Source organism: Diospyros lotus, chromosome 3 (genome assembly GCF_014633365.1).
Source record: "Diospyros lotus cultivar Yz01 chromosome 3, ASM1463336v1, whole genome shotgun sequence".
In the NCBI taxonomy this organism is placed as follows: Eukaryota; Viridiplantae; Streptophyta; class Magnoliopsida; order Ericales; family Ebenaceae; genus Diospyros; species Diospyros lotus.
This window is the reverse complement of record NC_068340.1, coordinates 38,660,141-38,688,084: the sequence shown is the minus strand read 5'-3', so window position 1 is coordinate 38,688,084 and position 27,944 is coordinate 38,660,141. Positions and strand designations below refer to the sequence as shown.

At 35.4% G+C, this 27,944-nt stretch overlaps 2 protein-coding genes across 3 annotated transcripts; both read left to right on the top strand.

Annotated features, from left to right (window-relative positions):
• The first annotated feature begins 239 nt into the window (after nt 1-239).
• Nucleotides 240-9,142, top strand: LOC127796248 (protein DEFECTIVE IN MERISTEM SILENCING 3-like). The gene is made up of 8 exons (XM_052328298.1): nt 240-408; nt 3,888-4,031; nt 4,361-4,475; nt 5,266-5,503; nt 6,018-6,209; nt 6,296-6,616; nt 7,559-7,784; nt 8,765-9,142. The coding sequence occupies exons 1-8, from the start codon at nt 388-390 to the stop codon at nt 8,804-8,806; spliced, it is 1,299 nt and encodes a 432-aa protein (XP_052184258.1). The 5' UTR covers nt 240-387; the 3' UTR covers nt 8,807-9,142.
• A 2,826-nt stretch (nt 9,143-11,968) lies between these two features.
• On the top strand, nt 11,969-27,357 carry LOC127797421 (lysine-specific demethylase JMJ27-like). 2 transcript variants are annotated; one of them, XM_052330303.1, is made up of 14 exons: nt 11,969-12,723; nt 13,335-13,465; nt 13,729-13,825; nt 13,925-14,057; nt 14,155-14,218; nt 18,632-19,385; nt 20,870-21,199; nt 22,724-23,089; nt 23,169-23,241; nt 23,328-23,413; nt 23,771-23,890; nt 26,385-26,455; nt 26,748-26,881; nt 26,999-27,357. In XM_052330303.1, the coding sequence occupies exons 1-13, from the start codon at nt 12,205-12,207 to the stop codon at nt 26,749-26,751; spliced, it is 2,748 nt and encodes a 915-aa protein (XP_052186263.1). In that variant the 5' UTR covers nt 11,969-12,204; the 3' UTR covers nt 26,752-26,881; nt 26,999-27,357. The 2 variants fall into 2 exon arrangements, with proteins under 2 accessions (XP_052186263.1, XP_052186264.1); XM_052330304.1 differs by having other exon boundaries at nt 26,748-26,893.
• The last annotated feature ends 587 nt before the right edge of the window (nt 27,358-27,944 follow it).

The following is a 27,944-nucleotide window of genomic DNA, read 5'->3' as shown; positions in this document are numbered from 1 at the left end:
ATTATACGATGGTTAATTTAAAAATGATCAAATGCGATGCGATGACTTTAGTGGTATCATAGTCATATTTACTAGCGTCGGGTATTTGATAATTTATTAATTTGATGGATAAAATATTTATTTAATTATATATTTTAGTTATATTTAATTAAAATTGATTATATTAAACATGGGTCTAATGAGATAAAATCGCCAATTCAGCTCCTTATTTTCACGCAGACTTAATTCAATTTCGGACTATATATTACCGTGGATCCTCGAAGGAGTGACTCTGATTTTATCTGACGAAGAGGGCGAAACCCGAGCAGAGAGAGGGAGTACTGTGTACGAAGAGAGAGAGAGAGAGAGAGAGAGAGAGAGAGGGGCGAGGATTCAGGTGCTTTCGCCATGCATCAGCATAGCCAGCAGGTATATTTCTCTCGCGTTTCGTTAGGGTTTACGATTTCTTGTTCCAACTTCTTCAAATCTGATTTGAGAACGACGAAGTGTCTGCGTGTTCATTTTGTTGCTGTCGTCCATTTTGTACATGAGCTATGGTTCGCCATCCCCACACTTCTCTGCATGTGCGTTTACTTGTCTAATTTATGATTTTTCAAGATGTTTAGGTCTATGGAGTGAGCTTTTTAAGTGACAGAATATTTTTGCTTCTATGTTTTTGACACTGTGAGATCATACTGGGATTTACTGCTGTAGTCAGAACTTTGTGGGGATATGATACTGGTGCTGCTTCTCCAATTTGCAGTTTGTGGGTAAAGCAAACTTGCAGGATTTTGAGAAGGGAGTTTATGAACCATCCAAGGAAATTAAAGCCCTGTTTTATTATTCTTGAAATGAGATATCGGAAGTTGTCTAGGATGGATGTTATCCTTTGCGTCGACTGTTTGTGAAAATCTGTACACTATTCTTCGAACAAACTTTTACGTCATTTTGACACCTAGCTCCTTGATCATTGCTAGCACGAGGAAGTGTTAGTTTGAGGGACTGTTGAAAAGGGCACTTACCAAATAGAATAAAGGTTGCTTTTCTTGAATAGAGCCACCGCAGCTTAGATTGCAATTCCACAATAAAAAGGTTCAATATTTGGTCCTGTTAACTTGCCTAAGTAACGAATGGAACAATCTAAATTTAATCTTACTGGGTAAGATTTGTTATAACTGTGTTAGTATAACCATTGTTGGGTTAGATTAAACTAGACCCTTACACCAAATGAAATCCCCAAATCAATTGTGTCAAGCCCTCAGAATTGTTAAATATGAAATCCCCAAATCAATTTCATTTAAAGTGGCCCTAGCCCAGGTTGATTCCCACTTCAAAGGACCTTTTTAGTGCAAAGATGATTGTGAATACCAACAATGGTGAAACCAGGTTGAACCTCCAGTCCTTCCGTGTCTCTGAGAGGATATCGCTTTACTAGGTGAAGTGGATTACACAGCAAGGGTATAAGGGAGAGGCACAATCATAGAAGGTGAACTGAAGGATAATAAAAGGAAAAGATTATAGTTTATATGTATGTATGTATGTATTCTGACTCTTATTAGAAGTTAGGACCAGAATTCTGGAGGTGAGAAAGGTTGTTGAAATGTTGGGATTTCAAGAAATAGCCATTGCTGCTGCAAAAGAAGTTGTATTCCCGGCTCTTGATTCTTGAGCTGGTACACAAAAAGCGGGGCTGCATTTGTGGAGAGAATTTCTCTTGCAATGAGTCAAGGAGCTGGATTTGTTGTCATAGAGAGGTGTGAAAATTTCCTTTGTTACTTTGCTAGAGACGAAACTCCTACCATATAATTACACTGGTGTCATCCTATGCTTTACCCTAAAGTTAACCCAACAATGGTTAAGCCTAGTTAGGGGATTCCAAAATGATGTAATACCATCAAATTTTTAATGTTGTCGGTGGCTTTCCCTAACATAAAGTGTTGTTTGAAAAAAAGTAAATTGGAGGGACTTCAAATGCTAAATTTAAAGAGCACAAGGGCTCTTCGTAAAAATGACCCAAACCATAGGGGGGAATTTAACCTAACTAGTTTGGACTTCTTTCTTTTTTAAAACCCTCCATAATACTTATTTGGGAATTTGTTGTAGGTTTATTCTAAGTTTATAAATCATCATCATCATCATTAACACCACCTTATCCTAACCATGTTAGGGTTAGTGGCACTGCATTCATGATGTCAATTTACTTTTAAACGTTACATTGACAATACAAATCCGTGCAATAGAATAACCTGACAAAATTTTACATTGGATGCCCTTCCTAACACAACCCTCTCGTGAAGGATCTATGTTTATAGATGTCATATTTAAATTCTTTTATTTATCTCTAGATTTCTATTAAATGCCTTAGCAAATATGTAGCTTTCATTGATGACCTACTAGGCATAAATTGATTTTGGAAAACCTTATTTTCTTTAATCCTTGCATATATTTAAATTTCATTGCGTACTTTTTACGGTCCTTTTCTTAAGTACCAAAGTTTATATCTTCACTTAATCAACACTTTTGCATTCCTATCAACTAATATTGGTTTTTGAAGGCAAATAATATTGATTTCCCCCCTAAGAATTTCAATGTTCCACGGTCCAATTCTGAGAGTCTAATCTAGACTAACTTGTTTACTCACATTCCTCGGTGAAAATGCAAGAACCCTTGTGGATTTTAACATTGCATCTAGGGTTGATGCAGCGATACTAGCTTATTTTTCTTTGTATTTGGGTGGTACAACGTGTGCTAAGATGGTTATGCCCAACAAATAGCATTTTGTTTAGAATCTAAAAGATTCAACAATATTTACCCCAGCTATCTTTTACTTAGTGCAACCCTCCTCTTTCATCATTGCTTAGGAACAACTATGATAAGGAGTTATACCTTCAACACATGAAGTATTGAGTGGATTACTGAATCCAATGGTGGAGTTCGTTAACTTAGCTATCAAGTAAAAAAAAAAAAAAACAAAAAGAGAAGGGGAAAAAGACCAAATGGGCTTATGGAAAAAGTTTCTGAAGTTTTTGTTAGCATGATGATGAAGTCCATTATAGATAATTGTATTTAAATTTTAAACTGATTTCAATGAATAAGAATTCAGCTTTGCAGCTATAGGTTTGAGATGTACTCTTTTCTATAGCTGACAACATATGAATTTTTAACTTGTGAATGCTCAAGTTTTAAGTTGCTCAATTTACATTTTCGGAACAACTAAATGGGCTTGTAGGCTTATAAAAGAATAAAGCAATAAAAGTTCAAGCTTGTGTTAGGATGGTTAAGGAAATATATTTACCTAATTTCAGTTAATGCTAAAGAACACTTAAGTAGTTATAGCTGTGCGAGTTGGGTGTGAGTGGGGTGGAGGAGGTACTCTAGGAATTGATAGAGATATTGAGATGGCATAGGACCATTAAAGGCAGAGAGGGAGAGAGCTCAGGCAAACAAGAGTGTTAGGGAGGGAGTGGAGGGTCTTTGAACTTTGAGGGGCTGAAACAACAGGTGATAGATGATATTCATGACACGACCTGTTTATATAGGATAGCTGGGACTTACAATTCGACCTCCCTTTGAATGATGTCATGTGCTTGAATCACAATGCAGAGACAAGTAAGCAAGATGGACTGTTGGCCTTCAACTTTGTGAACATGCGGAATTGACTTAGAATGATTGACCAATGGTTCAAGGTGCTGTAGGAGGGAGTTGGGCATATGCCCAGTGGTATAGGGGTACAAAATGTAGTTACACTTCTTTTGTTCATGTGTTATGCCTCTTCATGTGTTATGCCTCTATGATTGGTTAAATAGAAGGTTCTGAAAAGACCTTGAACTCTAATTACAGTGAACTCTGTCACCATATTTACTTGTGAGAAATATATTTGCGGATACCTGATTATTTGTTTTTTTCAGCTTTCATTCAATGCAAAAGCTTTTACCGTCCAAGATTCATCAGCATTGAAGCACACAGGCCAGAATGATTTTTTTCAGATTGCAAGGGATGAAGGCCAAAATGGAGCACTCTGTCAGGCCGAAAAAGTTGTGCTTACTTCTAAGGTTGTCTATGGTTTATTTGGAAACTGCAATATGCATAATGATATTATGAGGAATGGATCTCTTCTGTTTTAGTTCTTATTTTGGCTGCAACAATGATGTAGCTTATGAAGAATATATCTAGGACAGTGACGTTGAGTCTGAAAATTGAAAAATGGGAGGCCGAAGGGGGGGGGGGGGGGTGAAATATCCACTTCACCCCTCCTCAGGACTGTGTTTGGCCCCCCATTTTCGGACTCAACATCATTATCCATATTTCTATTTGAATGTTTTACATTCATTAAGACAGCATTGATCAATGGAATAATTTTGTGTGGTTTTGATATCTGCAGAAGCTCCAGGATGATCTACAAATGCTTGGTGTAAAAATAAAAGAGCACGAGGAGAATATCAAGTTTTTGAAGTCTCATGAAAACAGCTTGGACGAATCCATTCTGGATATGCAAGGTGTGGCATTTTAAAATTGCTACAATTTACTGTTGTACATATCCCCCTAAATTGGGGGCGAAAGAGCTATAGCTAATAGGCACTGTCCTGGCTAATTGGATAAAATGGATGACTCCTTCCTCACCAGATCGGGTTTCATTTTTTCAGGTGGAATATAAATGTAAATAAGATGAATTTTCTAACTTGATGTTTCAGCATATCATGTTTTCTAAAACACTTGTTACCAGTTACCACTAGAAATTGACTTGATCAGTATATATTTTCTCACACCAAAATGGCAGCTGCCAGACTCGAGTTCTTATCAGAATATACTTATCTGTCAGACTTCTGTAGTCCAACTCATTAAATTGCATCAGCTACCTTCCTACCCTTTTTTAGACCAAAACCCTGCTCTTTTTAACTTAGATGGAATTTAGTTGTAAAGTTGATGATGATCTGTGCTCAAACTTGATTTCTGGATTTTTTTTGTTTGGACTTTGGCTTAAGTGACATATGAGAGGAAGATCAAAGAAAACTTGGTGGGAAACCGTTAGACATGAAAATAGAATTTAATGGCCATACAGAGGATTTGACCATGGATAGAGCTGATTGGAGTTGTAGAAGTCATGTACCGATCCTAGCTAGTGGGATTAAGGCTTGTGGTGGTGGTTGTACTTTGGCTTAAGTAACACTACTTAGGGAGGGAAGTTGTTTGAATATGAAGTTAATGATCTTGATTCTATATTGCAATCATGTATGATTGACTTGTATTGTTCTCTTACGTATTTTTCCCAAACAATTATTATATCAGTTAATCTTGGGAGATATCATTCTTCAAGTGCTTCTATGATCAGAGATGAGAATCACAGCAACATGGACAGTGAGGAGGAGACAGTACAGCAAATAATAAGTCATGAGAAATCTGCTGCTGGCATTTTAAGCCTACTGAAAACTCATCATGGCAGTCAGACTTCTCATCTTTCATTGACCAAGAATGTGCTGGGTATCGTCGCTACTCTTGGAAAAGTAGATGATGACAACCTCAGCAGGTTGGTTTGAACTTTCAAACTTTCATTAGTTTCATTGTTGTCTGCAGGATTTTACCATACTCATTAGTGCTGGGTATTGTAGCTATGCTTGGGAAAGTAGATAATAACAATCTCAGCAGGTTTGTAAGAACTTGCTGTTATTCATTGTTTCCTGTGCAATTGTGCCACAGTCATTTCCTATTATTTTACTCGTCAATCATTTTCCAGCCACTTTGATATGGAGATTGTAAAGAATTAGTTTGGTCATGCCAATGAGACATAGCTGCTCCCTGTGAGACTTATTTGCACTTCGTTAAGTTCATTTTAATCATGATGGTTCTGTTTTTCTAAAGGTTTCAACATGAGTTCAGTTGCTGCGATGTTGTGGGAGTTCTGATGTTAGGATTGGGTGCTAATTTCGCTGTTTGTGGATAGACTTCATTTAGCATGTTGATAAAGGATTGGTCAGAGATTCTTACAGTTTGTAGTAAACTATTGTAATATACTTAACATGGTAGTTTTTTTATGTGTCCAGGCTTCTCTCAGAATACTTGGGGATAGAAACTATGTTGGCAGTTGTCTGCAAGACATATGATAGTGTTAAAGCTCTGGAAACATATGAAACTGATGGTTCTATAGCCAAAGGTTCTGGTCTTCATGGGCTTGGAACTTCCATAGGAAGGAGTTTGGATGGCCGTTTTGTTATCATTTGTCTTGAGAATCTACGGTATTGCTCCATATACCATCTTTGCTGTTTCAACTTTGTAGTTCTCATTTTTGAAGATATTCTGATTACATTTGTTCTGTAATCAGACCATACATTGGTGATATTGTTGCTGATGACCCACAGAGGAGCCTTGATCTTGAGAAGCCAAGATTGCCCAGTGGGATAACTCCACCAGGATTTCTTGGTTTTGCTGTGAATATGATCAATATTGATAATAGCAACTTGTTTTACCTCACAGCCAATGGGGATGGCCTTAGAGAGACTCTTTTCTATAATCTCTTCTCTCACCTTCAGGTATACAGGACCAGGCAAGACATGTTACAGGCTCTTCCTTTAATAAGGCATGGAGCCTTATCTCTAGATGGTGGGATGATAAAGGCTTGTGGAGTGTTTTCTATGGGTAATCGGTAAGAATCCGATCCTGATAAGGTGGTAATCCTGGATTATGTATTAAATAAATTTATGTATGTACAACATTGAATTTCGTTTGTATTTCCCTACTGAAAAGTTTGCAATTGCTTACAACTCTAGGTAATATTTGCAGTCCTAGTCTAATGTAAGTTTCTTTCAAATTAAGTTCCTTTTCCTAAGTGCTGCTGCACTGACAACCAAGGTGGTCAAAATATGCCTTCTGTTCTTTTGATGGATAGAGATTGATGCTTTTAGGTTTCAAAAATTACCTCATGACACTCCAAACAGTTGCAATCTGTTTGATTTTGTTTTTAGTGCTAGAGGATTCTGTCTATAGGTGTATTAGTTTTAACTTCTTACTAGAGGTGAATCTGTCATTTAGGAATCATTTGCGAGCATCTCTCTTATTCAATTTTATATGTTAGGTTTATAAACCTTAAAACCCTGTTGTTTTCTTCATTCCAGCTCTAATCTCTATGTGATTTTGGCTACTGTTTTGCTGTTATTTCTACTCTTTTCCTTGTGCACTGCATCACTTTTGATTCATCCAGGCTTGGTACAGGAATTCCAACATCTGTTGGGATGATAGGATTGTCAAATATTCTCATCTTAGAATATCATAGTAATCCTTTCTTTTTCTGGTGGCATCTCTAATATTTCTTCTGTGATCGGAATTTATTTTGAAACTACTTTACCTTTGTGATACGCTGTCTACTGTAGAATCTTACAGGACTTATGAACACGCAAGGGATAGAATTCAAATGTAATCAATTCTGAAAATGTTACTTTGATCATCTGCTTTCAACTGAACTAGATATCTATTATCCTTGTACTGTCAAGTTTGTATGTTCTTTCTGTTGATGTATTCAAATTCTAAATATAATTTCGATTCTTTTCCCTGCTGATGTGTAATTCCTTTAAATTCCATCTGATTCAAGGGAAGACATAGGTGTGAAATTCCCCAAAAGCAGTGGGACATCAAATCTACCTTCAACATATTTTGAAATTGAAAAGCGGATCAAGGAGAGGAAATGGAAAAAAGAAAGAGCTCTGGAAGATTTGCAGAGAGAACAAGCATTGTTGGATCATGCCAAGTACAATTTTGAAATAAAGAAACAGGAGTTTGTCAAGTTCCTGGCAGAGAGTGCATCACATGTGAATCAGGTAAAAAGCCTCTAGCATATATTGACTGAATGGCTTGCGAAGCGTAATAGTTCACCCAACAGAGTTGTAATTATATTTGAATTCAATCTGCCTCGACAAGTGCAAGCAGACTGAGTGTAACTTGACATAGGCTCATGATATATGCTAAGGTAGCGTTTGTTAAAATGAGCAAGATAAGAGAGTATCAAAATAAGGCCGGAATGGTTTTCGGACCAAGATATGGAATAGTCAAGATAAAGTTGGGAAGCATTCTAAGATTTTTATCAAGTTGTTTGCTAAATTTTTTAAAATGCACTAGAGGACACATATGTCATTTTTTTCTTATCTATAAAGACCAAGATATGCTTATCTTGAGAGAGAGAGAGAGAGAGAGGGGGGGGGGGGGGGAGGGAGGGATAAACATATCTTGAAAGATCAAGATAAGAGGTCATTAATGATTTTTCTAAGAATGATCATATAAGCTTAATAAACATGTTAGAAATGATAGAAGTCCGGGATGCATCATATATCTTAACTTTTTCAAGTCATATCTTGATTAACAAACACCCCTTAAGTAGAATACGAATTCATAATTTTCTTGTTTATGTTTGAGTTGTGTGTGTGTTATACTTAGTGTTGAATTTTGTTCTCCAAAGTGTTCATAATTGGACAAAAATGATATCGTTTACTGTCTCAGTTAAACTTAGTCATTTCTTGTCTCTATGGGGTTGACTAGGTCGCCATTTTTGGATGTGTTGTCAGAAAAAACTCTATTGATTTATATGAGCAGAAGAGACTTCAATCATCATTGATACTGGAAATAGGAAGGAAATTTAACTTGTTAATTGTGTTGTTTTTTGAAATGGATTATTTTACCTCCATAGCCTGTTGATTTGAAGATGCAAGAGAAAGACTTAAGCATTTTCAACTTGAATGTTGACTATGATGACTAATCTATATCTTTCATGAATTTTAACCTATGATCTTTCTAAAATGTGCAGCAACCAACTCTGCCAGGGAGAGAAAGATTGACCCCCAGATGATGCTTGCACCCGAGAAGGAAGATCACCATGATAGAAGCCAAGAAAATGCCCAATGTATTCATCTGCAAGCATGCCCTTCAATTTTATTTTTTTGCTAGGAGCTTTATTTTAAGTGGATTAAAGTGCGTCTTGATGGAGAGGCGGGAAAAGTTAAGTGTTCTTTTTCCCCTCTGAAGAAACTGAACTGTCTTTTTACTTTAGGCTCCGCAGATACCTTTACTAGCTTGTTGCATGGTCTTCCGATGCCTAGTCTTTTGTAGCATATAGGCCTCTAAACTATGATTGCAGGTTTATTTTGTAACTTGGGCCGTAGCATATCAAAACTTTGAAAGCGCATGTCAAGTGTGAGAGACTCTTAGCTCTGGAGCCTTGGGGTCATTTTTTGTCTCAAATTGAGGTGGGGGCATTGTTGACTTAAGAGTAGGGTTGGATTAAGTTTCAAACTTCTTACTTTCCTGGAAAGGTAGTGAAAGTTAAGGGGGATAATTTATTAGTTAAAGCAATGGAGACTCCTGAGAAAAGTGGGCATTGATGGAATGGAGTAAGTGTTTAACATAAGAGGTAGAGGACCAAAAAAGACTTGATGGAAGACTCTTTAAGAGTTATAATAGATAAAAAAAATGCATGAGATAGAATTGATATAATGAGCTCGTATGATAGGATTAAGTCTTGATATAATATGATATGTCAAATTTCGTCACGCCCTTTTCTTCTTCCTTGCATTCGACAATAATAGTGTAAATTTGCACCCTTTTACCACAAGAATTTAGCCAAATTCAAGGACTAATGATCTCCTTGTAACACTTTTTTCTTCTTCTTTTTGCCTTAATGGTGCTTTTTTGGTGGGCTGAGACTGTCTTTCAAATGTTGATTGACATTCAAGGGAAGAACATTATAATTTTTTTTATTAAATGGGAGTATATGTCAGAATAAAAAGTTTAAAGTTTCGTTTAGTTATTGTAAAAGAGAGAAGTGCTAAATTGCTTAAATAAACAATATATTTTTATTTAATGATTCAAGAAGCAATTAAACTTCTTGATTAAGTCAATGAACAATTAATCAATGGTAATTGTGCAGGGAAGTTCCTCTTTTAAGTATGTTTTCTTAATGTTGGGTTTTATTGATTTTTATTTTCTATTAAATCCTAACTCAGCTAAATTCATTTAATAAAATCATAATTAAAGTAAAGTTAGCTAAAATAATGCCTTTGTGGGGATGGTTTCCATCATTGACTATGGCAGAAGAAAAAAATGTAATCAAAGAAGAAACAAGCACTTGAATAAGAAGAAAACAGCAAAACCTTCTTTGTTATTATGGACTTGAGGTTGTCTTCTTGTAGCGCCCTTTCCCTAAATGTTGAGAGGTAAAGCCAATCTAACCTTTTTTGTGACATTCAATAACTAACGCAAATAAACATTTAAGTAGCAACATGTACTTGGACTTGCGATAATATATATCAACATATTAACAAGAATATGAAAATCACCCTCGATGTGTGTGATGCAGAACATAAATATAAATAAGAATAATAGTATTTTATTCGTAACTTACGGTGTTGATCAAATTTCACTCGAATGGACATGCAAAATATATTGAAATTCACCAATTAATGGGAAAATTTAAAAATGTTATTGACTACCAAAAGTATGTGTTTTTTGGCCGTCAACATCTCTTTAAATCAAATCCTAAATCATTAGATAAATTTAATTAAAACTAACAAAAAATGCTAAATTGATGAAAACACCCTTAAATTGACTCAAAACTTAAACAAAAAGCTAAAACGGACCCTAAATGACGTAATTTGACTCCCGAAAGTTTGACAATGTGTTGGCTAAAATTGTCACTTGATAAAATTGTGCACAATTGAAAGACGCTTCCAGAGTGTACTCGCTTGCAGAAATCTAACATCCAAGCTAAAAGTAATGTGTATTTCTTATTTTTCCGCTTCACCAACTGATTTAGGATGTTCTCTTCTAATTGCTCCACATCATTGAGGAAAGTTGAGATGCCCCAATCATGGTGGTGTTGATCTCCATCATGCTCAATGTGCCAATTGGCTTGCCATTCACCATTACCTTCAACATCTTTCCTATGACATTAGTCACTATCATTTTTTTTTTCTCGTAAGTGAGAGAGTCACTGCCAATTTTTTTATCTAGTATTCTCTGATATTTACAACCTATTTCTCTTGATTAGATCTTTCCTACTCAATTCATTTCTGTCTCATTTATTTTTGAGTTGCCAACTTGCCATTGTTGAAATAGATTCATAGGTGATGCGTTCAAGATGCCATGTCAGCTTGAACTATTGCCAACGATTGTTTATATCGATATTGGATTTTATTATTTATTTCAGTGAATTTAAAGTTAATTTATATTAATTATTGTTTATATTGCACAAACTATGTTGCTTGAAAGGGAAATGCAAGAAAAAGTCTATTTTAAGTTTTAACTTATAATAGATGACATTAGTTGTTAAAATTATAAGAGATATGCATACAAGGAATTAAAAGAAATAAGAATTTTAGAACAAAATTTAAGATATAAAGAGTATCCGTGTGAAAGAGTAAAATTATAAGAGGTGTCTATAAAATTTTATCTATATTTAATGTAAGTTCAACAATGCAATTATCTTTACAAAGTGAAATTTACTATGTCTCTAGAAGTTTAGGTTGATTTAAATTTAACGTTAACAATTGATTCAATCTTTATACAATTTCGAATTAATCTTTATTATGTTCATAAAATTGCACCAAGAGTCACAGACCGATCCTAATATAAATTTGAACTAACTCAATTAAAGTCGAGTTGATTCAGATCTCTTATTGATTTTAATTCCATATAATTTATTAGTCTCAATTTTTTTATATAAACTTTTAAAAAATATAATATCAATGCACCTAAACACAATACACAACAACTAGTAGTTTGCTTTAAACAATGAGAAATAGCTCTTGACAAACAATTAATAAATTCATTAAAATATATCAAATAATATTAAATATTAAAATAAAATATATGGCTGAATTTATAAAGAGAAATTAAAATTAGAAAAGCACAAAATATTTAAATATGATATCTGTTTTATTATGGAATGTGGACCCCGCCGACACCTATAAGTAGTTATTTTTGAACAAACCAGACTTCCACTGTTTCTGTGTGCTCCGCTTCCAACTCCAAGCTGAAACCGGAACGGAAACAAAGAAACAAAAGCAAGCGGGAAGCGACAAAATCAAACGATGGTAATGGGAATTGCTCAAACCGGCTACCGGAAAAGAGGTGAATTCATTCAGAGGGGGGCGAGCAGGTCAAATGCGTTCATGAACCCTATTGAAAGCGGCACTTAATGGTATTCCATTCATGTAGATTTCTCATCATTCTGTAGATTTCTTTCCGGTGATGACGGGACACGTGGTGCGACGCGACGGTGGGGATGCGGCTGAGCTGCTGCGCTGGAGGTGTAGTAGAAGAAGGGGCGGCGCGCCCACTTGGATGTGCAAAGAGCGGGCATTTTATTGCAGGGTTTGTTGCGAGAGGCAGATTTCGTGGTTTAGGGTTAGGGCGTGGCTTGAGATGAAAGGCTGTGCGAGCGGAGGACCATCGGCCGAAGGATGGCCGCGGAATTGGGACTTGCCGGCGGCAGCGGAGGACGGTAATCAGGTCCCTCCGGCGGCTCCCGACGGCCAGGGCCAGGGAGGGAATGCTGGTGATCAAGAAGTGTCAGTTGAAGGTGGTGCTGGTGTAGCAGATGGTATTGTAAAGCGGAAGGGGCCTGGCAGGCCCAAGGGTTCGAAGAACAAGAGGAAAATTGTTTCCCCCTTGCAAAATGAAAATGTGAAAAGGACCCGGGGAAGACCAAGAAAAAATGTAAATTCAGAAGGGGAAAAATCCTCCAAGAAAGGAGAAGCAACTGCATCGGTGAGTTCAGGATTATCAGCGAGTTCTTCTAAATTCATTCATTCATTCCTCAGTGATTCCCTTGATTAGTTTATGAAAAATTATCGTCACCGGACTTTATGCAACTCAAACAAGAAGTCAAAATATCATCTCTGACATACTGAGGCTGAACAGGAACTCTGCAAAAGCAGAATATAAATTGTGATCATTTGTTGAATGTGATTTTTCATTTTAATCAGGAAGTTACAGTGAAGTGTAGATCTAATGGTTGAATGTTTATGCGTTCAGTATCTAATCACTGGTCAATGCTGCACCAGTAGAAACTGTTAATAAGATGATCATTTGACAAGATGATCCATGAGTTTGTCCTTGTTATGACTTTTTTTTTTAAGCTTTTGCAGTTGTTTGTATTCTATTACTTTCATCTACGTAGCGGTAACAGAAAGATGGCCTATGCTTGAACAAGTAGGGGAAGGGCATAAGAGGGAGGACAGGGAATTGGGAAACTAACAGATTATACACTGTCTTTACAATTTTGTCTTGCTGATGCCTATATTTGTTGTTATAGTGATTTTTTTTTTTTTAAATTCCCACTTGGAAATTTCTTTCACCTCTTAAGGTTTCTGATTCAGGATGATAGCAGTTCAAGAAACAAGCAAAGAAGGCTGATGTGCCATCAGTGCTTGAGGAGTGATAAGAATGGCATTGTATGTTGTTTAAATTGCAAAAAGAAATGCTACTGTTATGAGTGCCTTGCAAAGTGGTAATGTTAACTCATAAAACTTGTTTGTTAGTAAGCTATTTAACCCTATCTTGAATTTTGATAATTGCCAGAAATAGATATTTCTGTTGAAAAAAAAGGAAAATCTTTTTTCTTTTTGTTCAAACTCAGGGTTAGGCAATGCAAGTAAAACACTGGTAATAAATTGTCAAAGCTTAAAAGGACTGAATTTTCACAAGCTGTGCCATATTTTATTGCCAATATGAAGTGCTTCTGTCTGGTTGTTATAAATTGCTCTGAAATAGGTACCATGAAAGAAAGGAGGAAATCGAGAATGCATGTCCATTTTGTCGTGGAAATTGCAATTGCAGATCATGCCTTAAAGCAAATGTAACTATTAAGGTATGTTGATCATGGTTCTTTAATTTATATTTTCCTTTTATGTTATGTATCTTTATTGAATGCAGTTTTAATCAAAATCACATAATCTGGATGCAACAGGCTACCCAAAAGGAGGTAGGTGAGAATATCAGATTGCATAGATCACTTTATTTGCTACACAAAATTCTCCCTCTTCTGCAACATATCCAAAGTGAACAGAATTCCGAGCTGAGTGTTGAAGCTGGCATACGTGGTATTGAAAATTTTTTCATGATCACTTGGAGGCTTCCTTTCTTTATATCTAGATATATTCTGTTGTGATATCTGGGTGTTTGTTCATTGTATGGCAGGTATGGAATTGACAGAAGCAGATGTAGAAAAGTCTACAGTTAATGAAGATGAGAGAGTATACTGGTATTTCTCATGCTCACAAGTGGCTTAACTGAAGCATCATTTATCAGAATTTGTGTGCCACCACTGGTTAACCTCCAAATTTCATATAAATGAAAGTAGTCTATGAATTCATTAAAAAAGATTATTTGTTTATTTATATAATTTATGCGATTGGCAAGCTTGGAATTTTTATAGCCAATCACACCTAGAGGGATTAAGGCTTGATATGTTTATGTCGTTTCTTGAGCTAAAACCTCCAGGTGTGAAATTAAAATTTCTTCACTAGATTGACTCAGAATCTTTCATGGTTTGGAAAAACATGGCAATGAAGGGTGAGAACTGGGTAGTTGTTTGAAATTTTTTAAGGAGAGTAATTACTTTGTCCTTGGTGCTTTGCCATATATTTTTGAATAGCATGCATTTTGTGGCACTTTTTATCTAACTATGGTTGGTGTGTATTCTTAAGCCACGGTTTCCTTTCATTGGGCAATGTAGCATTTTCTTCCCAAACTGTAAATATGGAAACAGTTAATGATTGTGCAAACTGACATGGAATTTTATAAAGAACAAATACTTAGATGACAGTTATCTGTAACATGATACTCAACTAATTGTAACTTGTTAAAGTGTTTTCCTAAGATTAGTCTTATGGCTTGGAAGATAGAAAGAATACGAGAAAGGAAACGAGCGGTTAGGCATTGTGTAACGGTAACTGCCACATAAGTCAACTACCGGTTAGTTTTTTATTTGTTTCCTTGTATCTCCTGCCCCTATGTTCTATAAATAGAGGGCCTGGGTGGTTCTTTCTTCTCTTGAATTCATTGTATCTTGAGTTGTTTGCTGTGTGAGAGAAAAGACTAACTGTTAGCCTTTGTAATCTTAGTGAGAATAGCTCGGTCCATAGAGCTGTGAGTGCAGTGCATTGTAACGATTTTTATTTCAAGATAGTGGAAGCCTGAAGCCCCTGACAGGCTGGATGTAGGATCTACCTATTCAAGGTGATCCGAACCAGGATAAAATCTGGTGTCCTTTTTTGTATGTTCGTGTTGTTTTTGTTCTATCCTATTCTGTCTATTCTGTGAGAAGTCTTGTGTCTTTCTTGAGGGTTGAGTGTGAGTGTGTGAAGCGGGACTTGAATCAACATAACTCAATAAGTGCTTGATATGATTGTGGTTAAACAACTGCTTGGAATGAGAGTGGGTCTCATGATTGTGGGATAGGTAAGGTTTTTTCATGTTTTTATTTTGCTAACTGTGTTTTCCTTCACTTTGTCTAATTTTCCTTTTTCCTTGTGCTTTAATTTTATGTTTTCAAATCTTTTTTCCTCATTTTTGGCACCTAAAATCTTTAATTGAAAAAGGGAATTCTCTATGCATGAGGCTCCCTATAGAACTTCTTGTTTACAAGGAAATGAATAATATTAAAAGCCACAAAAAGTAGCCGAACACTATAAAAATGGAAAGGAAACCAAACCTATGACACTATCTATAATGAATAGATCGTCAAGCAAAGGGGTAAAAGAGGATAATACAAAAGAGGAATCTTCTTAGAGCCAGAAAAAAGTAGAAACAGGCAGTTTACTATTGAAAAAAGTGCATTGTATTTTCAAGTCCATATATGCCGCAATACATAAAAAGTGAGTGATGTTCAATGCCGATCATAGGTTCTTCTTTGGACAACTCCTTATACTAGAGTAAAAAAAGTCCAAAGTGGGAGTGGTCATGACCCAAGAAACACCAAGACCATTTAAAACCAAAGTCAATTGGTGAACAAAAAAGCGATGTAAGAGGGCGATTGTCCACTTACTTTCCTGCCTTTGTACCCATGAGATGCCATTCTTCCATAATGTGTATTCTCTTCTTCAAGTTATCAATGGTAATGGAACCAAGTGAAGGACTACACACAGAGAAAGTCGCTCTAGAAGGCACTTTCAGTTTCCAAATAGCCTTCCAAGAGAAGTAAAAAGGAAAGTTCTATTGGATGGTTCATGGTTTTAAGATCATCTTTGATGGATGGGTTAGAATGTTGGGCAATTAAGTATTAACATTTGCAAAATATTAGTGTAATTAGACAAGGATGCTGTGGCATATGTGTGGCTATATAAGAACATAGAGAATTAGGATTGAAATTGTTCGTAATATGGTTAAAGTTTATTGAAGATAAAATGCACAAGATTGATTAAGATGGTTTGGACATGTGAGAATAAAATCAATAGATGCACTTATGACATGGATATGACGGTCTTACAAAAACTATGGTTGTGGAAGAAGTTTTTAATAAAAGAGTTATTGTGGCAAACTGGAAAAATGGTGAAAAATGCTTAGACATGGCATGGGATTTGATGGTCTTATAGAAGCTATGGCTGTGGATGTAGATGACTAAACAGCTAAAATGTATGTAGCTGAAGATGTGTAGTGGGATTAAGGCTTGTGATGATGATTAAGTTGATGATAACCAAAATTTGATGAGGGACCAAAGAGAGAAATAGAAGAAATAAAGCAGAGAGAATAAGTAGAACTGAATAGAGAAAGCAAAAAGAAAGAGTAATAAAATTAAAGAGAACAAAAAAAAAAAAAAAAAAAAAGAGAACAAAATCAATTGGTTGTCTCACAGCATATAAGGAGCACAATTTGCCAGTAAAGGCCAATAATAGATCGATTGACCAAAATCTGAAAACCATTCACTATAAGGCCAAGCTTCCACCAGACTTTACACTTGAAATTGTAGCATGGTGGTGGCAGTAATGGTGTTGTGATCATTTTGTGTTCTAAACTGCTTGTAGAGGTCATTTAGGCACCAAAAAACTGATATTCAAGAATATTGCGGCAAATGGTGGGAGATGTGGGTGAAACCTTCTTGAGAGAAAAGAAAGAGGGAAAATATAAGTGAAGAGAGTCAGAAGGAAACTGACAATTGAAGGCTTGATGACCATGAGGGAGAAACAGTGTGGTGGAAAGCCTCAGACTTCATCTGCTTTGAATACCATGAGGCAAATTGCGAGCTTAACAGTAGCTCTACCACTACCATTGTTGATGTTCAATTATAAATAATCAATCAGAGTGTGAGTTAAAGGATGGAAATATATGAAAAAGGGAAATCTAAGCAATTAGTTAGAAAGGAAATCATAACCAATAATTTTGGAACTTAGTTTTGCACTAAGATATTATCTCTTATTTGTTTCTATGTTTGGCTTAATTCTTTGATATTTTCCATGTTTACTTGATTCTTGTTGAGAGTTCATATAAGCTTGTATTAGTGTACTGTATGTACTAGTTGTACCTTTTGCCTAGCATAGGTAGCTTGTACATAGAAGTTACAATGTTATGATATAAGTACTTGTAACCCTAGCTTAATAGAGATTTGATTTTACACTTTTAGTTCTTCCCTTCAATTTCTCCTTTCTTCCCTTCTGTTTTCTCTCAATTCTGTAAATCAGATTTTCAATTCTCACCTTGAATAGACTAGTTGATATGTTGCCATGCACCAGGAATCTTTCTTTCTATGAAGTGACATATCTCAGCAAGATGCAGGGAGTCTCGTATTTTTATTTTATTTTTGATAGTTTAGGAGTGGAATGGTAGTTCTTAGTTTTGCTTCAAATAATCCTTTCAAAGATAGAGTACATCAAATTCATGTGTTCAGAAAATGATTTCAAGGATTTACTTCCCAGACTTAGGACATCAATTGAAAGGATTTACTTTCTAGAGCTGTAAATCCTTGAACTTAGGTTATGGGCCAATAGGCATGTTGTTCTAAATGACTTGCACACTTATGACGTGATTAACTGTTCCTCTGCATGTTTCATCAAAGTGACTTTTGGATTAGTATTGACATCTGCATGTAGGTCGCATGAACTGGAATATGCAGTCATTTAGCAGTGCAACAAACATGATTTATATCTTGTGATATTTCTGCTTTACAATGTCTTTTCTTAACCATTTCTCATTGGACACCTTAGATCTATAGTCTCTTCAGTGCATTGAAGTACTATTATATTATCTTGTGGGAATAAGATCACTTCAAGTTATAGCTAGAGCTTAAACTTAAGGTTTTTGTCTCTGAAGTGTGGTGATTAACTGAAAAAAAAAAAAGTTTTCACCTAGCTGTCTAGCTTGTGGGTCAGACAGTATAGTTGATGTGAATCATTCATTAAAGCCATGTTGCTTAGTGTTTCATTATACCGCTCCCTCAGTGTTTAACTTTTTTAATTTTTGTTTTGTGGGTGGGGGGGAGATCCCAGAGAACTAATATCTCTCCTACTGTTATTTTCTCTCTCTCTCTATCTTGGTGTCTTTAAATCTGTTATACATGCGTCTTCTAATTACTTGATTGTCATAGATATGTTTTGGATTCTCTAAACAGGATATTTACACTTTTCAGGTTTTAATTGATTATGATACAAAATCTAACCAAACATAAATTCTTATTCAACAGCGACAACTGCAATACATCCATTGTTAATTTCCAAAGAAGCTGCTCAAACCCTGTTTGTTCGTATGATCTTTGTCTCAATTGTTGTCGGGAACTCAGAAAAGGTTTTCAGCCTGGAGGTAGTGGAACACAGCCTTCTATTTGGCAGTTTTTGGAAAGGTTGAATGGTCGCTCTAAGGACATGAAGGATGAGATTTCTGCTGATCGGAATGAATATGGTTTGGGGAGCCAAGAGACTTCTAAAGTAAACAATAGTTTTGATTGGAGATTGAAGATGGATGGCAGCATTCCTTGCCCTCCAAAAGAACTTGGAGGTTGTGGTGCTGGAGTACTGGTCATGAGACGTATCTTTGATGCCAATTGGGTTGATAACCTAATTAGAAGTGCTGAGGATCTTACAATCAATTATCAGGCATCAGATATCAATTTTTCTCAGGCATGTTCTTTGTGCTTTCCTGTCAGATATGCAGGAGGTAATGTGAATGATTCTGGAGTAAGGTTGGCATCTTTTAGGGAGGACAGCCACGATAATTTTCTATACTGCCCCAACGCTGTTAATTCAGAAGACAGTGAATTTGAACATTTCCAGATGCACTGGATGAGAGGTGAACCTGTTATAGTTAGAAATGTGCTGGCAAACACATCTGGTCTTAGTTGGGAGCCAATGGTCATGTGGAGGGCTTTCAGAGGTGCAAAACGAAAACTGAAAGAGAATAGTGTTTGCGTTAAGGCTATTGATTGCTTGGATTGGTGTGAGGTATGTGTTTGGTCCATGCAGGTTTCATCTTGTGGCTGACACTTCCCTTTGTGCCTGTTCATAATTCTCACTATTATGATGCTGGTAGGATCTTATGAGTGGCCAATGTGCTTTTGCCTTGTGTGTTCACGATCTCGTTTAATTAAATGTATAAATTTTTTTAATAAATTATCTTTATGCAATTACTTCAAAATAAACAAAAAAATGTTCTCTAGGTTCCCATAGAACAACCTTCTTCATACCATAGAATATGTTATTGAGATTTATCTTCCATTTCAAACAAAAGTTAGGTTTCCAATGAAATTTCTTATAGTCCTATACGGAGGAATATTTTCAAATTGAAGGAGGAATTTTCTTGACTACAAAAGGCCACTGGCTCAGGCGAATTCAGTTGCCATATTTTATCATTTGCTATAATTTTTGTGTCTCCAGCCTTTCATGTCCATCAAATTTGAAAATTGGTGTATCTATGTTTTTAATGTGTCATCAGGGGCAGATTTACAGTGGGGGCACGTGCCCTACTGTAAATCCTGGAATTTTTACTTTAGATATTGTGTCACACTTGGAATTTTATGGGGTAATATTATCAATTTCTAGAGTTCTTTCTTAACAAATGAATGTAGCTCTGTACGCAAGTTAGTTTTTTACATTCTGCACATTAGGAAAGTAGTGTTAATACAAACTCCAATATCTATTTTAGAAATCTCAACTTGATACACAAATTACAAGTTTTGGAAAGAAGAAAAATCTGAAATTAAAGAGTAAAGACTGGGGGATTAAGGTAAAGTCAACATTGTTTTATTTTACCAGTCGATCTAAATTATTTTCTTCAAACTTGCAGCATGTTTTTGTGTGTTTGAACCATGGAGGATTATACATCTGTCTCCAATTGTATAAGGTGTCTTTGATTCTAACATACCTAATAAAATATTAAAACATACCTGAAATAATGATTGACATATTTTTCTGATTTTCTGATCAAATTGATTGATGAGACGCCTTTGGATGAATGTTTGACGTGTTTTATAATATCCAACATAGGCAGCATCTCTTTTTCAAAATGACTATTTGTTACTTGGAATTTTCCAATTCCTTATTGTCTGTTTACTATGACACACTATAATTGGTTGTTCATTATGAACTCCTACTGGCCTTGTAAATCATAGTTCAGCCATAGATGGCTCCTGTCAAGGGATTTGACTGGGAGTTAGCTGAAGAATAAGTTGAGTGTTATGTGCTTGTGCATGATTGAGTCCACAAATCAACACTGGTGCTATTCCCATTTAGCTTCACCATGTTGAACAGTCTATCAGTAGCTTGAAACATCTGTTTCTATTGATTTAATTGGCATTTTTTGGGCTCCATGCAGTTTGTAACCAGAATCAGCTAAAATTCCTACTGGCCGTTTTGCTTATTCTTTCAAGGGAAAATTTTTCTCTGACTTCAAAATCATGGCCTAAATACTTTTTGTTTTTATTCTGCAGGTTGAGATTAACATTCATCAGTTCTTCAGGGGCTATTTGGAGGGTCGCAGGCATCAGACTGGCTGGCCTGAGATGTTGAAGCTGAAGGATTGGCCACCAACAAACTCATTTGAGGATTGTTTACCGAGGCATGGGGCTGAGTTTCTTGCTATGCTTCCTTACACTGATTATACTCATCCCAGGTTTGGTCTTCTGAATGTTGCTACAAAACTTCCTGATGGTGCTTTGAAACCTGATTTGGGACCAAAGAGCTATATCGCTTATGGATATCCGGAAGAGCTTGGTAGAGGTGATTCGGTGACTAAACTTCACTGTGACATTTCTGATGCGGTATGTTTCCTTTCTGAAAAAGCTCTGATTTGATGTTTCTTATTACTCTTGTTTAATGATAAAGCCATGATAATGTTTTTCACATCTTCTCATGGGACTTTAACATCTTTAAAATTTTTCACAACTTTTTGGTATCTCAATAAATGAAACTGGGGGTTCTGGCACCAAATTGAATTGTTGTTTAGGTTGTTCCAAAAGCTTCTCCAAGCCTTAGATTTAATTGTTTTTTGGAACCTTTTGTGTTTCAGTTTGTTTCTGTCCATATGTTGTTTCAATAACATTGTTGGCTCAAATATCTGCCATCTCTGCATCTAGTATCGTGGTTTTTGTTGTATAAATTCAGGTTAGGATTTCATTCCAAGATTATATACCTGAGTGTCTTAAAAGTGCAATGAATTCTGGAACTAATATGTAATGGTATAATGTTCTATCGAAAAATGATAGCATAATATGAGGGTTACTGGTGGAATTGGGTTCTCATGGCTTGAGCTTACATTATAGGTGGTACTGAGATGTGCCGACAGATTTAGGTAGACACATTTCTTTTCTGGTGTAAATCTCATGTCCAGTTGTATTAGTTGAATTGCCTGTTGTAATTCAATATAGTCTTTGATGCTAATCCAGCTTGAAAGCTTTCAGAAATATGCTTTTTTTTTACACTTGGAAGTTTGTCATGGTGATGTTTTACATGTGGGCATTCACCAAGGTGGATATAATATGTTGATGGAACATCTTAACTGAAACTCAAGATATATATATCTATATATTTATATGTATGTGTTTATACTTGTAAATGTAAAGTCATCATAATATGAAGATATTTCTTCGTCTTTTACCTTTTTCCCCCTTTGTTGAACAATATTACTTGTAGTTCTGAAAATAATGTTTATTGACATGGCATAATTAACTTTTTATTCTGATCAGGTCCATTTTAAAGGAAGCATGCTAGGTTTTGACTGATTGGGAAGCTAGAATCCAAGTAGCCAACCTCATGTAATGGGATTAAGGCTTGTTGGTGTGGCAGATTGTTTTATTCACTGGAAGTCTCAATTAGCATTTTTACTGGATTTGATCACTAGTAACTACTTGACTACATGCCTGCTGTTTCTTTTGTGTAGTAAAAATTCACGAATATTGCACCAATATAAAATGTATGATTTGGTCTAAATCTTAACCGAAGTTTCTTTTAGGGTTTATAATGATTCATGTACTGCCTTTAATTGTTTCTAACTATCTCAATCTGTGTTCATTCACTTAAATTCTTCATTATCTTGCAATTTTAGGTTTGAGTGCAATAGCACAGCTCCAAAGGCTTTCTTTGCTATCTATTATGTTTGTGTAATCATTTAATTTGTTCATGGCACTATATTGTTTCCAACTTATTCGTTTCCTGGTATACATACCTCTTATATCCTTTTTCCTATTCTGATGTGTTATAAACACCAAATTCCATGCAGTTTTAAGCTGTTCTTCCTGCTTTTTCACATCATAAAGTTGTGATCTGTTTCTCTTTCCTTCTATTAGGTTAATGTACTGACACACACAACTGAGGTGAAGATTGATCCATGGCAACAGAAAATCATAAAGGAGTTACAGAAGGAATATGAAGTTGAAGACTCGCCTCAGCTTCATGGCAGAACAGACAAGATATTTGACACGCTTGAAAGAATGTTGTGTAGACAATCTCCGGAAGTAGGAAACAAGGATATTCAACAGGAGGGGGCAAATTTGGTTCTAGTAAATGATACTATCCAAAGCAACAACCCTTCAAATGTTGCACAAGGAGGTGCTGTATGGGACATCTTCCGTAGACAGGATGTTCCCAAGTTAACTGAATATTTGATGAAGCATCAGAAAGAATTTCACATCAACAATTGTCCTCTGAATTCTGTATGTATTGTTGCTTTCCACTGTTCAATAATTTCGATTTAATATGAGTTTCTGACATGACATGTTGAACCTGTCTTAGGTTGATCATCCCATTCATGACCAGACCTTTTATCTGAATGAGAGGCATAAGAAGCAGCTCAAGGAGGAATACAGTAAGAAATTGCTAATCCTCACTTTGCTTTGCCTAATACATGACTGCACTCATTTATCAAACTGGCTTGCTGACTTTCTTATGCAGATGTAGAACCTTGGACATTTGAACAGTACCTTGGAGAGGCTGTTTTCATTCCTGCAGGATGCCCACATCAAGTGAGAAACAGACAGGTGAAGTCCTTTTTAAATAAGTATGCCTTGTTTCAAGATTGCCTTTTTTTGGGGTTGTGAGGCAGGAATTGATGCTATTTAAGTTCTTTTCACAGCGTAGAGAATTATTTCCTTACAGTTTACCTATTTAATATTCCTAGAATTTAATGTTCCTTCCTTGGGGATAAGCTTATAACTGTAATTTCTGCTTTTAATTAACTCACAAAATTTATGGAGCATTTCCTTCAAGTTTTATTGATCCTATGGTTTATCTATGACTATATCCTCATTTATTATACTTCTATTCTTAACCTACCTCCCCCTTTATGTAAAACATACGTGGAAACTAATTTATTGTGCTGTCAACTTCTTGTTCAGTCCTGCATTAAAGTGGCACTCGACTTTGTATCCCCTGATAGTCTTCAGGAATGCATTCGGTTGACCGAAGAGTTTCGCATGCTTCCTAAATCTCATAGATCTAAGGAAGATAAATTGGAGGTATATTTACTTGGCTCTCTTGCACATTATTAGCATGAACGTGGTGCTTATGCAGTTATTGAATAATTTTTGAAGTGGTAAAAATTATTGACCAACTCATCTAAAAGTTTAAGCTATTACAGAGAGGGGTAATTTCATCTTTTATATCATTATTTTTCATTCTCAACTTGACCCCACACTCATCACCAGTCTTTACTACATAATTAGGGTAAATATTTTCAACAGTTTAAATATCCCCTTGGCAATAAGGTTTGAGAATAAGACATATGGCTACTCCCATATAGATTATTGACCACCATCTTATCTAAAAGCTTGAACTATTAGAAAGATACGATAACTTTATTTTTTAATACTATTATTTACTATTAACATGACGCATGAAATAAAATTATTAGCCATCAAATTATATTGGCATCATATAGCTGACTCCACCTAGTGGAATTAAGTCTTGATTTGTTTGGATTATCAAAAATATAATTTTGGGTTATGTTGTAGGACTGAACTGATATTGTTAGAATAATGACTAATTGGAGGCTTGTTTAGGGTTAGAATGCTAGGAAACACTGTTGAAAGGGCTAGCCGGCTAGGGTTATGTGTAATGGGTTGGCAGGTAATTTGGGGGAACAATATGGCTGAAAATATGGAATTTGGGGGTTGGAAATAGGTCTGAAAGTAGGGTTACAAAAATAAGAATCTGAAATTGGAGGAGTAGAGAGAAAGAGAGAAATGCCCTCTAAGCATCACACCTTGGGTTAGAATTGCATCACACAATTCCAAGAAAGCATAACATGCTTAGAGAAACTGTCAGTTGGTCTATTCACTAGTGAAAAAAGAGAGATTAAAATGATATTTATAGAGTTCTAGTAATCCTATTCCTACTAGGATTAGGAAATCATTTTCCTGTTAGGAAACTAAACAAAAACTAAAGTTATTAATAATATGACTAGGAAAAGACTATAAATAAAACCCTAATCCATAATCAGAATTATGGAAAAAGACTTAAGGAAATATTGTAATGCAAAATGACAAAAACACCCTTGATGCATAAAAGCATCAACATTAAGCCTAACAAGCTTCTAGGAGGTTTCTTTCATCAAAAACGTCCCAAATCAGTGCTTGGGCCTTGGAACCGATTTTAAGATGCTTCTTATACGTATTTAGAGGTTACTTCCAATGTCCGCCATCAGCTTACTTATTTGAATCCAAATCCTTTAAAGTGGTATTATTAAGACACATCACATATGTGGTATTGAACAAAAAAAATAAATGGGAAACTAAGTTTAAACTTTATTTAGTGTTGTAGAGAGACTGCTCGTTTGTTATATGAATAGAATGGGTAAACAAAACAAAGGCAATTGCTGCAATGAAGAGTAGGAGTGGATTATGCTCTTCTTTCTGCTTAAGCATGGATAAAACTTGATATCCCTTAAGAATTGTGTTCTTGTGAATTTACGACATACCAATTGGACTGTTCAGATTTCATTATACAAGACTTGACTACATTGTAGGAAAGTGATTTCATCAGGGTACATTGTTTCATAATTTTTCTATTGGATCACGCTACATAATTGCTGTGGAATGCATTTAGCTTTCATGACAACGTCTTATTCCATTTTCAGATATTGCTTATCATGTTTTCGAGAGTTGTTAAGGGATTTGCTTGTTTCTCAAACTTCTATCCTTCATTGAATGATGGACAATAGTTAAAAAGGATGCTTTTTGTTCCCCCGTGTTTGGATTAGATCTTCTTGTTCCTAGTTATTCCATAGGAATAAATTGTTATTCTGTTCCTCCACAAAAAAAGATTTAGTTTATTCCAAGTCACGACATAAAAGCCCTTTTTAATAATTTTTCTTTGATTCCAGACCAAGATTCATTTTATAATTGTAAAATTATATATATAATTTTATTAAATTAATAAATATAAATAGGAATTTGAAATTAAAATGCATATCATTAATAAATAAAACCAGTAGGTGACTTTTTCCATCAACTAGTTAATCTTGTTGAATTGTTGTCTACTTTTGATACGAAACAGTTGACATTATCTTGATGCAATTTTTGAGCCTTTAATAATCAAATTAACGTGCTTGATGTTTTGGGCCTACACATCCTTCCAAGTAATCCCATGAATGACTTCTTTCCTCTTCTTTTGCTTGTTTTTTTTCTTTGTTTTTAGGTCATTGGCCCCCTAGAAATTGCCGTTGTGGCTTGTTAAGACTTCCATTTGTGCCTTTAGCGTCTGGTATATGCATATTAACCTGGGGGTTTATTAAAATTTTCCCTTGCTGTAATTTATATCATCTGGTAATGTATAAATAATTATGCGTACAACCTGGTCAACTCGTATTGAAGAGAGAGGTAAGTATCACTAACCGGAAAATATAAAGCATCTTTGATTCTGGGAGTAGCCATGGCATACAAAATAAATCAGACATCACACGTGACACAATATACCTGGAGAGATTTCTCACACTAAATTCTTTGGTTGTAGGTGAAGAAGATGGCACTGTACGCTGCAAGTGTTGGAATTAGTGAAGTGAAAAGTCTGTTGGCGAAACTAGAGTAATATTTCTTTTGCTCTCAACTTTGTTTGTTTCCATTTCATGTACTATTATTGCTTTTCCTTTTCTTTCACCAATATATTCACAGAAAAGAAAAAAAAATATGAACATGTAAAACACCAGAACGTATCCCACAGGTAGAGTGCATGGCGCATCTATGGTATAAATGAGAATAGATAGAGTCATACTTCTTTCATATGTTTGGTTTTTATGAATTTGATGTTAAAGTAATTGCCTGCAGAGCATAATTTTCAAATTCTGCACCTTAAGATGGGTTTTGGCCACTTTTGCAGTTAAGGGAGTGAAAGACAGGAAGAATGGAGGCAGCTGCAGATAAGGATGCTGCTGTGGTGGGTATGGCCACTACGGCTGCAGAAAGCGAGGCTCATCAAGTCACACAAACTAGAGCCAGGACTAAACATACTCCGTACGCTCAACAGTAAACTAAGCTTTCCATCTTTGCTGGTTTTGTATAAATAATTTCACCTTTTGACTATTAAAAATAGGAATCTGATCAATTACAAATTTTTCAACGAAAATGCAGCGTAAATACGCCTTTGGCACAGGGAAAGAAGCAATGGGGACTACCGAGAATGGAGGAGGCCCCTACCGCTGAGAAAGCTGGGAACAAGAATGATGAATCCTTATGTAAATAATATAAAAAGAGAGAGATTTCCATCGGATTGTTTACCATTGAAGTCAGCCGGATATAAAGAGATAGATTGCAGATTTAGATAGAGAAGAGTGAGGGAAAGGGGAAAATGCAAAGCGAGGAAAGGACGGGACGAAAAGCAATAAATTCTCTTTTGACATTTTGAAGGCCAAAATTGTGTGTATGCCTGAATGGAGTACTGTATCTCTAATGGAGAAACAAAAGCTCAGTATAATTCATTCTCCTAGTTACATGTTGGTCCTGGTTAAGACACTAAATGAGAGTGTAGGGAAAAATGAGCTGGTTTTCTTCTTAAATTTTTTCAATAAATAATTTAGTTAGTTAAAATATAATATATGATGATATTTTTAAAATATAATTTTATATAATATTTTTAATTTATTATAAAAAATACTATTGATACATCTTGACTTACATTTTAGAATACACAATATAGCTTAAATATTTAAAATATCTCTTATCTAAGACATTGAGGCGGGATAGTAAATTGTATGATTAAAATATTTTTCGCTTAAGATATTGAAGTGTTGTCTTCAAGTGTGAAGAATATTTTTATTATTTATAATACATTACGTAGTTTGAGATGTAATTCAAAAATACTAATAACCTGTTGCATTTATTACATTTCAAATAAGAGTTTTATTATATATATATATATAGGGATTGTATTATTAAACAATAAAGCAAACGGATTTGACGAAATTGGCGAAATAAGAAGCCAAGATAGTACTTTGATGCTTAAAAAAATAATAAACACAGAGATGAAGACAAACGTGGCCTAGGCAGGGATCAAACATAAAGACACCATTGGGATGCG